Here is a 14,155-nt window from a genome sequence, read left to right as displayed (position 1 = left end):
GCACTCATAAATTTAACTTTATTTCTCCACATATTACACACATTTATATGTCTTAAGCCGTAAACGCTGATAATGTTACACTGGAACTGGAAGGGAATTACTAATGAAATTTGATTTAAATTCGCAAAGACACGGTGAATCATATTGTACACATAGTTCTTTTTTCTGAGATATTAATTTCACGGATTCTCTGCATGTGTAAGTACAGTACTGACGTGTTTCTTTTTTCCAAAGAGTTCTGAGAATTTGTTATCAGTTTAAAAGGTATAATACATTGACATCGTATATTGTGCGCGAAGTGACGTTATGATTTAATGCAATAGTCTGCGTTTGGGAACACTATACACCCGACAATTACTTTTTTTTCTCTCGATACAATGTTGTTTGTGGTTAAAATGAGTGGTCATTGTATGTTCAGATTTATTGGCATATCATTCACAACAAAGTCGGTTAACAAGGAATTCTGAAATTCAATGCTAATTTTGTTACAAATCGACTATTAAATTCACGGATTCATGAATAACGGTGGTACAACCACATAGTCTATTAGAAACGGCTTATCATCTGTTATCGACAATAACAAAAATAATGAGCTCTAGTTAAAACGTTGTTTTATTTAACAAAATCTATGTTAAGACTATTGAAGTAGAAGATTTGGTATCAAATCCATAACAATACTTCAATCAATAGAAGAAATCAATGGAAGAAAACATCATCTGGCTATAGTCTGGCTATAGTCATCTGTTGTCGATACTGTCGTCAAAAATTTAGTGAGCAACTCCCGGCTAGTGTTCTTTTACATAACGAAACGTAAGTTAAAACTAATGAAGCAAAAGATTTTGTATCACACACTAAAAGAGTTTGATCAAGTGAAGTAAGCGATTTTTTTTGAAGTTAGATTTTTGGTAAAATTTTGGTAACTTTTTTTATGACTCTTTGTCCATTTCCCTATAAGGGCGATACTTCGAAATCCCTTCGTTGCTTTTAAGGGCTTTTTAGTGACCCGCCTGAAGTAGTTGCAAAATGAGTTGCAAAATTCGTAAAAGGAAAATGTTTTCAGCAACAACTTTTGCAACTACTTCAACTACTACGCCTGAAGTAGCTGCAAAAGTAGTTGAGAAATTTGTAAAAAGAAAATGGTTCTTGCAACTTCCTTAGCAACTACTTCAAAAGGCTTTTTTAGTGGCCTTTTTAACATTGAAATGAACTGATTACGGATGGATGGTATTTTATGAGATTGAACGGGACCAGAATGCGGAATTTTATGGAGTTTTAGGGAATGTTCGGTATATTGATTCCATAAACAAGGCCCTGAATTCAGGTCATGTAAAATTAGTTCATTTACCCGGTAGTTGGTGTCAGGTAACTGAAGCGTCGACAGGGGTAATGCAGACAATAATCAATCGCACCGACTCAAATCGTTCGGTTTTCTAAAGTTAAAGTTCCGAGCCTGAATTGTCAGTAGACATAGACAGCCTTTAATAAAATGCGAAGGCTTGTTGTAATGTTAAGTAAATCTGATAGCATCAATTAATAGTACGTTACATTGGATGCTGCGAAAGTAATTCGTTACATGAGGTATCAAGGTTTTTATGTATACTCAATGTCATACTATAAAATATGACACAAAATAGGACATTTGATATTTTTAACGTTACGAATTCGCAACGGACTATTTGAATATCTACGAGTAAGTGTTACATAGAAGCGAATGAAGGAAAAATCATCTTGCCCATCCGCGGATTTGAACACGGGACCTTTCGATTATGCGTCGAGAGCTCTAGCGCCAAAGCCACGGGTTCAGACAAAATGATAATTACTTCGAACGCCTTTATGTTGTATAGAGTGCTAGATTGGCAATATGACATACTCATCAATTGTTTCATGTGTTTTTGAGCAAAAAGCTTCGGTAACTATCTTGGTCTGCATGTCCGACCTGAAATCGAGGTACACAGCTACATTTGTCGAAAATCAGTTGCCGAAGAAAGTTGCTCAAAACTATACGAGTGAGTATCAGCATTAAATGTATTCTGATTTACTACCTCATGCCCATGCAACAGTTGATTTCCACATAGAAAAATGAAGAAAAAAAAATCGAAAATGGTTCACATGAAATGGATCCAAAGGGCAAATTGCTATGTAATGGTGACCTTTCGCATGAGATAGGTCCTTGTAGCACAGACACTTGTTAATAGAAATGTACATGCCTAGGGAAGTCTAGGAAAAGATGAAAGATCCCGAGTCATGTAATGGATTTTGTATGCTGGTAGCGTCTAACGTAGTGCTGAAACATGAAAAGTACGGTTTTCGACCGTGATCGAACATTCAAATAAAATTTTGTAATGATTGGTTCCAAGGACTAAATAAACATAAAATAGGTGTAGCAACAGGTGAGGTTCGTATAAAATTTAGATGCCGTTACAATAAAGGCCCATTTCAACATTTTAGAATCTTGATTTTTTTTCAGCCGACACTTTTCCCGCTAACGATACATCAATCTTTTGATTAAAAAACATTTTGAATTATAATGATGGTTAAACATTGGCTCGCTGCCAATACGAAATGTGAGATTTTACTGTAACAACATTCATAGAATATTCACATTTGAAACAATCAAACGGAATTTCAGTCCATTTCATATTTAATTACATGGTGCGCGCAGACATATTTCATATTTATTGTGAAGTTAATTAAGTTATGAAATGGTACAAAAATACTCCAAAATGCCTAATAACGACTTACTTATATACTCTTCATATTGCCATACATTTGATGGATCTGGTGCAGGTGTTGACACCGCAGTAGTAGTCATTTTTGATTATTTTTTTAGCAATTAAAAGTTCCGAAAAGTCAGCGAAAGGGTTCACTTAAATCACCTTTTGCAATTAAAATGTTTTTCTCGTTTAAGTCCGTCGTTCAGTTCAATTAATTCAATAATTGAAGCATCAAACGATGTAGTTTACTAAACACGACAAGGAAATCAATAAATGAGATTTTGTTTTCGTTCTCTTCTTAAACCTATTCCAAAACTAATTATTGAGATTATAACCCACACACGTCAACATTACGTTCGAGTGACGTAATGTGCGTAGGACGTTCGCGACGATCGTGATATGTGTTCGTGGCGCTTGATATGGTTGTTTTGACAAAAATATCACCAAATTCGATTTAGTTTAACAGTTTCAGTAATGTCGATGGCTCACATTAAGAAGACATTCGTTTTGTAAATTTTAATGAGTACGTTGACGATTAAACGGCTAGACAATTAGGTGTGGTATAAGATAAAATGCTAATTCTATATGTTGGCAATGTGGAATATTAAGAACGTTTCGTTTGAATCGAAATTAATTTGTAAAAAAATTGACAAAAAGAAATTCTTTAATCGACAATTGAAGGGATACGTAGTTATTATAACGATTGCAAACTCTCAAGTCAAGCAATTACTGTGTGAATCTTTCATATCAGTTGAATACATTTTTAACTCTCCGTCTAGACGTTTAATTACAACGTAATGGGCTGGCTTGAAGAACGAATTTAAATTCTGAAATCGTTGTGACAAATTAAAACACCGAGAACGTATAATTACGAATGTCTTATGTAGCGAAAAAAAAAATTGGAATAATAGGAAACCTCGGTAGAGGAAACAAAGACGAAAAAAGCGCTACTGTCGAGATGACATTGAAATCGTTTTTTTTTTTAAACAAAGTTTTCTGTTAAATATAACTCGTTTGTCTATTAGTTTCGCGTATGTGAAATTTATTTTCGTACACAAATTTACTCATTGAACCCAAAAATAAACAAAAATTATTAAATTCGAAATAGAAAAACGAACCACACAAAAATCGAAATTGAAAATTTTTTGGATCGAAAATACAGTTCTGTAAGAAAAGTTGTAATTTTCGGGATCAACAAAATATATCAATCGATCGTCACAACACAGCCCTTGTTCTCACTCTTTCGCACACTAATGCTAAACTACACCGAAGAAAATTGTCGAAAATAATTATGTAAATCTGTCACTACAAATATCATTTAAGATCATGTTGTGTATACGCGCACCCAGACTATATAATTTATGATTGATATTAATTTTATGGCACCAATAATTTTCAATTTAACACTTTGAAACAGTGTAACAAACAACACGAAAACAGTCAAGTCAAATTTGAGCGATTACACTAGTAAGTCGTCGAAATAAAAACTAAACATAGAATCGACTCAAAACATCACAACATTGAGATTTTCTACCAGAATGTCATATATACGATGATTTTTCCGCTGTAGTACGGCGACGTTTGGCGTCGAATGTTTTTGTGAAGAAATGTTTTCTTGTGACAATGTCATGAGTTTTCGCAGAGAATTGATTAGAGCTTCCCAACTGTTTGCAACGACGACCGAACCTCACTTAAGTGTGAACTTTTATGGAAAAGCAATAACATGAAAAATAAATAAGACTCAGCCCGTTGGCAACTGATATGTATTAGCTGATAAATCACTTATCAAGTCATCCCGGGAAATCAGTCTCATTTCCCGGAAACCGAATCATCCAAACATCATACAAAATAAGAACCTCTATACATGAATACAAATTCCCATCTCGGTTTCTCCTCCAACGAAACCGCCAGACTAAACCCTAAATTAAACTCTTACTACTTTACACTTCGCACTGTGTTCAGCAGCTATATCAGCACAGCATCAGTGATCGCGATTTCAGTGAACAAATGAAATGAAATGATTAATTTCGAGACAGAGATAACGATACACACTACAGCATGAATGGATTGACTATAAATAAAATGTTTATTTGCACCGAAACATTATAATTTACGGTCAGTTTTTGTTGGATTGCTCATTTGTTTTACCATTTGTAAAGTATGGCCTGGCCAGTGACAAGTATTTATGGTTTGATGAAGCAATTAGATGATACTATTGTCGTGGGGGAATGGTTGACATTTGGCATTCAGTTAAGTGTTTTACGTTGAGATACATTGTGAATTTCTGATTTTAAGACTTAGGTGTTAATGTTAAATAAACGACCAGCTTCGCCTAATGTACAGGCAATACACATGTTAAAGGAAGCGAAGTAAAAGATTTTGGAATCAATCTTTAGAAACTTATTGGGTTACAAAAATGTTTCACCGTTTAGGTCGAAAACTCAGGATCAATTTTGCGTTAAAGGGATAGACAATTATGCTGCGTTTTCCATTGATTAGCCTGTGATGAATATGAAAAGAATGCATTCACAACCCAAATAGGCAACAAACTCACGTGTCAAACAACGCATGAAAATGAATAGTTTTGCGCGTTTTTCCCCAACTTTTCCTTTGCAGTTGGTATGCCAAGTTTCAAGTCTCTAGGACTTTCCGTCTGAGCTCTTATAGCGAGTGAAACAAAAGAACACAAACAATGACTCACCACAAACACACCCCGAGTCTGGAAGGTATTGGATGAATTGAAATTTCATTTCGGTTACGATTCGCTAGACTTTTTTGTTTGCGAATTTGTATAGTGTTCATTCGAGCACTGTCTCAAGTACCACTGTCGCCATGGTCTGATGATAAATGGTAGTTTTGAAATGACATTAACGCAGAACCTCGGAAAACGTATTGAATTTTCACTCGGATCGAAATAGTGGTCAAAAGTCCTACTAAACTTTATAATATTGATAAGAAGTAGAAGTAGAAGTAGAAGAACCGTCATTTATATACTGTTAACATTGTAGAGTTTGTTTCATTTCTGTTATTCGTGCGGTTCTCCTAATCGATAAATGCAAATTGTACTAACGACTAAATGATTTCAATCAACGTTTCAGTGATCGGCTGAAGTGAATAGAGCTACTGCTAGTTATAAATGATATATTGCTATTCAGCAAGCATAATTACTTGTGTGAATAGTGAGTCTATTACTTCTTTCGATCGAAGCATTTTAAAAAGATCGACTGATTAAAAATCTATTACTTCATTAGTTTTGGTCTCGGTTTTCCCATACGCTTTTCTTCATAAAAACGAATGGGACATGAGAAATTTGCTTATTCTGTCGGCGCTGTCGATAGCAGATGATCTATCCGTCCGTAGATCATTTTTTTGGTTTATTAGGATTTTTAACCGATAAAATTGTTCATTCTGAGTAAACAATTAGCATCACTTAAAAGCGTGCTCCTGATTTAAAACGACTCCTTGAGAATCTCAAACCTGGGCAGTCCATGTTATTTATAAAAAACGAATCATCAAATCGATAAATTGCATCGATAAGAAATATAAAATAATTTGATGAGAATGATCAATTCGTTATTAAGTTACAGAATCGAATTCAAATATAGCACACAAGGTATTCATTGATCGGTCAAGTAATCGACGACTCTCCTAACAACTAACAAATGTGTGGCAGCTCAAATTAATAAAAATTATTATAATTTTAGCTATATGAAGGTGTGATAAAACATTCCATGTCTGTGTTATGCGGTTTCATTATAAATTTTGTAATAAAAAAAAAATTGTCTAAGGAAAACAATTGAGTAAATTTAAAAAAAATTGTAGGAAGCTTAGGTGGATCAATTACCATTACACGGAACATAACAAAGATCTATTGACAACACATTGTATTGAGTAACATGAGTTTGCACGCAAAAATGAAAACGTTCGCGTTTGCTTTATGAAATGAAAAAAATAAAATCTTAAAACATTTCAAGGACTCATTCAAGTGAATATATGTATGAAAATGAAACTTGAATGTGTAACAAATTCTCTCACATTCATATGCAGGTCAGTTATTCTTGATGTTCGAAAAACATCTGGTTATTGTACCGAGTATTATCCGTACAACAAGTGACGTAATGATTAACGTTACCATGTTTCCCGAATTAGATTAAAGAAAACCAACGAAATTCGGTGAGAATTGATTTCATTTACATTTTGGTTGAGATTGTTGTGTAGATTTAGGCAGTGATAGTCATCACTTTAGTGTTAATGTTGATAGTACGCATGCAATTTAACAATGAAAAAAGTCATCCATTTACCTGACATAGTCATTCAGCGAATGTTTGTACACTCTCAATGATAAACAAATCCAAAGCTTTACAAGGTTAACTTAACACTTCTTCGCGCTGACACAAACAATATACAATGAGTGTTGTCACGCAATGTTCTTCTTCGCTATTTAACTGGATATGAATTGTACAATGTACATTCAACTAAACTTTAACACACCGATTTCTATCAAGCTGAGGTAATTCGTTTAATTAAAATATATTCACAACACAACTCGTGTGGTGTATGATCAAAAGTACTTTGAATTAAAAATTGAAAATTTTGTTGCCTTTTTTTCGTTTTCTTTAAATGAGTTTCATATAAAGAAATCTCAGCTCTCAATACTATATGTGTAGCTGGTAGGTTGTACGAAGTGGAGAAACGCAATAAAAATGCTGAATCAGTACATACAAGCTGACTTCGGAGAGAGAAAAAAATGTACACAATTTATTAGTATGAACTCGCATGATAGACTCAAAGAATTTTGTTTTTTTTTTCTTTCGTAGTTTACTGCTGCACATGATGGTTTTGCTGGTAAAGATCGAAAGTTTTTTAAACATTGAGAGTATGGAGAGGACAATGACTTGAATGCTTTCAAACGTTTTAGCCTCTCTTTTCTATCGTGTCTCGACTCGACCCGGTGAAGAACATATGGATGCAGAAAGTTATTTATGGTTACCTAATTGAATGATCTTTTACCCCTAGCTGGCAGATGAGACACTATTTCTTGATCACAAACCAATATTTATATTGAAAGTGTTAAATGCAGAAACGGGACATGTCATAAGCGATTTATACAAAAAATGAAATTCCATCCATCCAGCTCAAGCCTACGATGCTTTCTGTTCCAAGTTTCCTGTTTCTGTAGTCAGCCAATTGAAAAGGGAGCTAAATCAATCAAATGCCATTTTCTTATAATTCACTAGTGTGACACGTTCCGTTTCTGCATTTAACTATTCATTTGCAGGTAATGATGTGATTTATCAATCGATCACAATGTCTTGAAGAATTTCAATGCTGCATTGCTGCCCGTTTTTCCATCCTTTCTTCAACCAAATACAAAGAATTTCATAAATTCGGTCTTCGCCTCTTGTCCAACTGTGGTACTAGAATTACTCTTGTCACGAGAGTCTTCCTGTCTCAGTATGGCTGACGTCCCGGTCTCTGGACATGTAACAGTAGTGCTATTTTATTGACAAAATTTTTTGTAAATGAAACAACACCAGATGTCCCACCAGTCGATTATTAAAAAGAAGTCCGACTACTGGTACATGTCGGGAGACTTGTGCCGCTACTCGCGCTACTCTACCCATACGTTCTTCTTAAAGCCATAAAGCACTTAGAGTTAACGAAACTAATGGAACTTAGACGACTCCGATGTCCATTCGGGGTCTATGTATAGGAACGCTACCTCAGGACAACATTCAGTGAGTTACGATCTAAAGAATCACACCAGCGTGGGCTTACTTCCGACTAGAAATTTTCCACCAATTATACAATCGACGAAAAACAAAACACTTCGCAAATGTATAATACTAACGTTCGACCTAAATGCTGTTTCGACTATAACAACAACACTCGGTATAATGTACGGAAAAATAAGAAGAAGTTAATTTTATCACGAAAGAAACTAAAACCAAAGTGCATGATTATAAACAACTTTTTAACACCTACACACAAATCACCATATATCATTGCACATGGCACATAAAATGAAAAACGAAGATCTTGATAGCGCCGAGTTGTGCCATAATAATTTGTAACGATCGTCTAGTAACAAAAAAACAAACGAAGAAAACGTCTCCAGGCTTTCGTGTATTATATGAGAATCTACATACAATTCTGCGTCATTGTGTACACTAATTAGGTCAATTATAAGAACTCATTGCACTAAAATTAATTTGGTGATGATATGGTGATGATATGGTGAGAGTACTTAGCATACAGCGCTCACTATATTAATCCGAAAATATTTAAAATTCAGTTTCGATTGTCTTTGATTGTCTTTGCTTATTTTTTCGTTATTTCACAGTAGTTTTAGCAGTGACTCCAACCCGTTATAGTTCTTTTCGATGTGAATTGCTTGGTTGGTTAATTTAAAAAGATCTTAACGGAATGAACTTGTGTATTGATATGATTAAGTGTCAATTATTGGACTGAATTGAAAATTGACAAAATTGATTGAAATTTGGTTTTGTCTCAGATATTCTCACATTTTTTTCAGTCTTGACTTTTATGGTTGTTTATGCTAATTAAAACTTGGTCATCTGAGCTATGTCATATGTTAACGAAAGCGACGACAAAAATAAGCGGTAATCTCTGGCTTTAAATATTCATGTTTGTTTAATCAAATGAAGTAATAGATTATGCATTAATTTTTAAAAGACATTTTGATCAAAGTGAGCAACAGATTCGATAATAAGAACAGTGTTATGAGTCCTTTCCGGCGAATGAATCTTAATTTAATATCACTTCACTTCGCACTGCGTGGACTTTATTTTTAGTTCGACAAAATCGCTGGAAGATTGAAATTTTGAATAAAGTTTGTTCAGAACCAAACAACAAATTCAAAGAATCTTCACTTTTGTAAATAATTATCAAACAAGGTACCTATGAATCTCTTAAAAATATAACTCAATTTACTTACATCCTGGCAAAATACCCTTCTCCCTTATGGTGCATCTATAGGGCTGTCTTGCACCAGTCTCCACTTTCCCGTACATTGACCGATCCATTTTTTTTTTAATTATTAGAATATTTTTAGCGAACGTTTTTCTCAGTTAGAACTCAATTAATCATTTCGTCATTCTCGAAATAACAAGAAAACACTGTGTCCAGTCCGATTGTATGTGTAAATTATACGAAAAATTTCAACTGTGGAACACAAATCATAATTTTTCAAATGTTTTTCGGTTAGTCATATTATGTTTTATTTCAGATTTGTTTTTTTTTTTTTGTTGCTCTTGTTCCTCTTGTATCCACTATTTATAGCACATATGGGTTTCTTGTTCAATCACTGATGGAAATAGTCGTTTTTTTCGTTTTTTCGGTGGTTGTTTGTTTATTTGCAAAAAAGATATTTTCTGGATCGCACATAAATTTCGGTGTGATAACTTCTTCGTTTATATGTTTTCTGATTCAATAAAATTGATAATTTTAGATTGGCGGTAGACACACATTTTTAAATTAACTAGTTCAATGTTGAGATTTACTACTATTTGTGACACCTGTAAGCGCTTTGAGATATATGGACTGGGAATGAGGTGATTGATATATATTAGTAGAGCTTCGTTTCGTATATCTGTTTCAGAAAATTCCAGATTTAACAGTGAGAGAGAGAGAGACAGTAAAATATCTGTTATCGACAACGACGAGAAAATAAATGCAAACCTCCAGCTCCTGGTCTATTTTATAGTAAAATGAATGATAAAACTAATGAAGTAGAAGACATCAAACACTAAGCGATATGACAAACCAAAAACTTCAACCTAATTGAGTTAAACAAAAGAAGTAATAGATTTAATGTTGGCATTCATATGATTGAAAATATCAGTAGTTTGTCGTTTGTTCGTGAAACATTGAAGAAAACGAAGATAAACCTTACTGATCTTTGGATATATTCAAGATTTAAGGCTCTGAATCCATCAAACCTAATATAAATCTTATTACAGATTCAGATACAGCCACAGTTTTTGTAGAATATAAAATTAGCGATCGATTCACAGTTAGATTAGATTAGATTCGAATTAAGGGAGGATTTCCAATGTGAAAGCAAAAACCCGGATCACCCTTTCCTCCTTCTTCTGTCACTAAAATATTCCAGTTTTCAGAAAGAGGTCGTTAAGGCCAGGTAAAGGCTCTTTACATCGGACGATCGCAATGTAAACATCTTCCATCCAGGGATGGTAAATCAACAAGGTGCCAAACAATTCCTCAGGTTCTAGACCTCAAAAACGTTCGATCTATTCTGTGTAGGTGATTGTTAAGCTTGTTCGTAATGCCACTACCACTCGACTTATTTTCGATTTGATGAGCTTCAGAAGCTTTTCCCTTCATGATCGTGATACATCGGGTCGAAAGTGAACAGTTACAAACACAACCATGATTATGTATGTTGCATTTCGGAAAATCCTCTTGCATATTTTACAAACTTGTGTATTCAAAACAGCAGATTTTTAAGAACAGCCGCAATTTACAATCTTCATATTTTTGTGCAACGCCGGTAAATGTACTGATCCGGCCTAATATAACGCCCACACATTTGTTGTGTACAGTAAAAGCCGTTGCTAATATTATTTAATTTCGACTTTCGTAAATATTATCATTCATGAGCTTCTTGTTTGAGACTTACACACACATTTAACATAAAGTTATATAAATAAACATTATGAGTGACAATACGAGTTATTTTCGGTGATATTCAGCTGATGGAGCAGATTAATGACGTTTGTCTAATCTCAATCTCCCGTTGAGTTAATTAAAAAGAAAGGAATTTTTCCGTATGTCATAATTAACGACATCCAGTCACTCAACTAAATGAATTGTGCAAATGTGAAAGAAGGAAAATAAATTATTTTAAATTAACAAGTTTTTCAAAATGCAGACATTTCAGGAAAATTACGCATCATTTCAGTTGCAAAAGCGTTGCATAAACAGTTTGTTGAACTAAAAATTCAATTGGAAAATTCAAAATTTTACCGTTATTTATGTCCCGTCTCAAACCCAGTGGACAATTTTGGTTTAAGAACATGTTGTATAATAGGGTTGTAAGACCAGTGAATGATTGTGATAATTTCTTAACTAACAGCTACTGCTTTGCGCTTTTGAACCGCTTACTCAAATAGAGTGTTAAAGTTTCAAAATTTCTCTTGTCAGCTCAGGTTACTACTTAGTTAGCCTAACAGATTGTGTAAGACAATCAAAATATTCAAATATCATTCTGGTCAATAACAGGTGCGGACTGACCCTATGGGCATTCAAGCTATACCCCGAACAGTTTTTCCTGTTTTTTTAATATGAAATATAGGTCTTTTCGAACTTATCAACAAATTAGAAAAACTATTAAACCATTCGAAGTCATTTGTTAGCGAGAGCAACGAAAACAATAAGCGATGATCTGGGGTTCATGTGGTTTTTTTTATAGTAAAATGAATGTTAAACCAAATGAAGTAAAAGTTTTTTTAACCAACCATTAATTTGAACAAAAGAAGTAACAGATTCGGTCATTATACCGAACCGGTCTTGCCGTTTTCAAAACATCAAATTCTCTTTGGCTGTGTAATTTAAACACCGAATGCTTATTGGGACAGCAATGTTTACACGACTGAAGTTTCTGAGCACCAGCAGTTTAGTTGTAAATTAATGCAATTATTTCCATGGGTCACATCTAATTAGACGCGGCTTAATGTTATGCAATGAAATGACGACACAGGAAAACAATTTTCGTTTCATATCAAAGGAACGGTGAGAGAATGCAAATTAATATGTGAAATGTGCGAAACAGACACAAGAAGAAGAAAAAAAAACTGGTTCGAAAAGTCGTGGAAAGCAAATAGTGAAAAGAAAATTATCAAAAACTAAGATTGATCGATGACAACTGCCTTAATGTGTGTGTAGGTTATTTATAGAAATTAAAAAGCATAAAAATATCATTGTGAAAAGTGAAAAAAAAAACGATTAGATAAATAAATATAGAAATGTCTACCGTTATGAGAAAAGCAGTTTCCGCATCATTAAAAGAAAGACGATGAAAAATATGCGAGATCTGTGTCTTTCCTTTGCGACACTGATCAGTGTATGGAATGCAAAAAATTTCGGTTTTCTGATGAAATGGGATTTTAAATGATCTTGGAAAACTGTGCTGTGAATTTATAATTACTTTGACTTTGGCAAAATTAATTTGTTTTTCACTCTTGAGTTCTTCTTCGTTGTTATTATTATTATAAACGACGTCCCATCCGAAACAAACAATCCATTTGACCCATTTAATTTTCAATAAAACTTTTATCACCATCCATTAACTTCAACCTCGACAACATCCAACATATGCAACACAATATTCTGTAATTGATTTATTTGGATTGCAGTTGCATTTTGTAACAGCAAGCGTGTCAATTAGAACATATTTCTCTAATGCACTTGGAAACAATAAAACCAATAAACAAAACAAGCAATCGCTACAATTAAATTCACTATTAAAAGAACCGCGGACCACGGTGTACAACATCAACACAACAGTGTTGTTTTGGAATGACTAAACCACTAAAACGATTCACGATATACTGAAAAAGTAAGTAAAACAGAAACACGCAACAGCATACGAAAAACCACATTCTATGAATGGTTTACGTACAGAAAAAAAAATGTATTCACGACTTTACAGTGACCTGTTTATGATGAACTCCTATTGTTCAGAAGGCTGACTCTTATGCGGCTTAAAATATTTGAATTACGTTCTAAAAGCCTCCGATTTCAATTAATATTTTTCTTTATTAATCTTTTAAAAAATTGTTGTTGGAATTGACGGTTAAGACAATGCGATCGTGTATTAAATGCTTTGCCATCCCACTGTCTTACACTAATTAACCAATTTATTTACTAAATTCAATTGTCAAACTCAATTCGGATGGCGGAAACGAAAAGTCTTCGCATTTTTAAACGCATTCGATCTATTCCTTAGCCTATTGAATTTATAAATACTCAAACACACACACGGCCTGTTCCAAAGGTTAATGATATAGAAATTAGTTTTCACATTAATAACACACGGAGATGACAGATTTAAATTTCGAAAAAAGAACGTTTTTTGTTCTACGAAATGAGTGAAAGCCTCGTGAAAATCGTTTTTTATTCGAATACATTGAGCGAGATGAAGTTAACGATGCTTAGGGAAAAGAAACGTTTTGTATTTAAGTGCATAAAGTCATTAAAATTTGAAATCTTCATAAATAAAGAAAATGTCATGGAAATAGAAAAAGATTTCGTGTTTAAGTTGTATTTCTATTTAAGTAAAAGGTCCTACTAACGAATCATAGCGACCAAGTCAAAATGTACCAAGATCATAGTGATTAAATGAAAAGTCTTAAATTAGGTCAAAATGATGTATGGCACGGACCTATCATGTATCAATC

General features: G+C 33.7%; 1 protein-coding gene across 9 annotated transcripts in view; it reads right to left on the bottom strand.

The window, feature by feature from the left end:
• Positions 1-14,155, bottom strand: part of LOC119078738 (leupaxin) — a 51,004-nt gene that overhangs the window by 23,497 nt on the left and 13,352 nt on the right. For 2 of the 9 annotated variants that reach the window (XR_005088052.1, XM_037186432.1), the window contains exon 1: positions 9,673-10,107. The exons of 1 other annotated variant lie outside the window; for it this stretch is intronic. Coding sequence is in view for 7 of the 8 variants with exons in the window: in XM_037186432.1 (XP_037042327.1) it covers positions 9,673-9,760 (88 nt within the window). In the remaining variant the exon portion in view is untranslated. Of the gene's footprint in view, positions 1-2,742; positions 2,963-4,023; positions 4,205-4,248; positions 4,290-7,015; positions 7,284-9,672; positions 10,117-14,155 lie in introns of those variants that run through there. 6 more of the 9 variants (XM_037186427.1, XM_037186426.1, XM_037186425.1 and 3 more) reach the window with 6 other exon arrangements.

The sequence above is a fragment of the Bradysia coprophila genome, unplaced genomic scaffold, assembly GCF_014529535.1.
Source record: "Bradysia coprophila strain Holo2 unplaced genomic scaffold, BU_Bcop_v1 contig_297, whole genome shotgun sequence".
Lineage (NCBI taxonomy): Eukaryota > Metazoa > Arthropoda > Insecta > Diptera > Sciaridae > Bradysia > Bradysia coprophila.
This window is presented reverse-complemented; position numbering and strand designations above follow the sequence as displayed.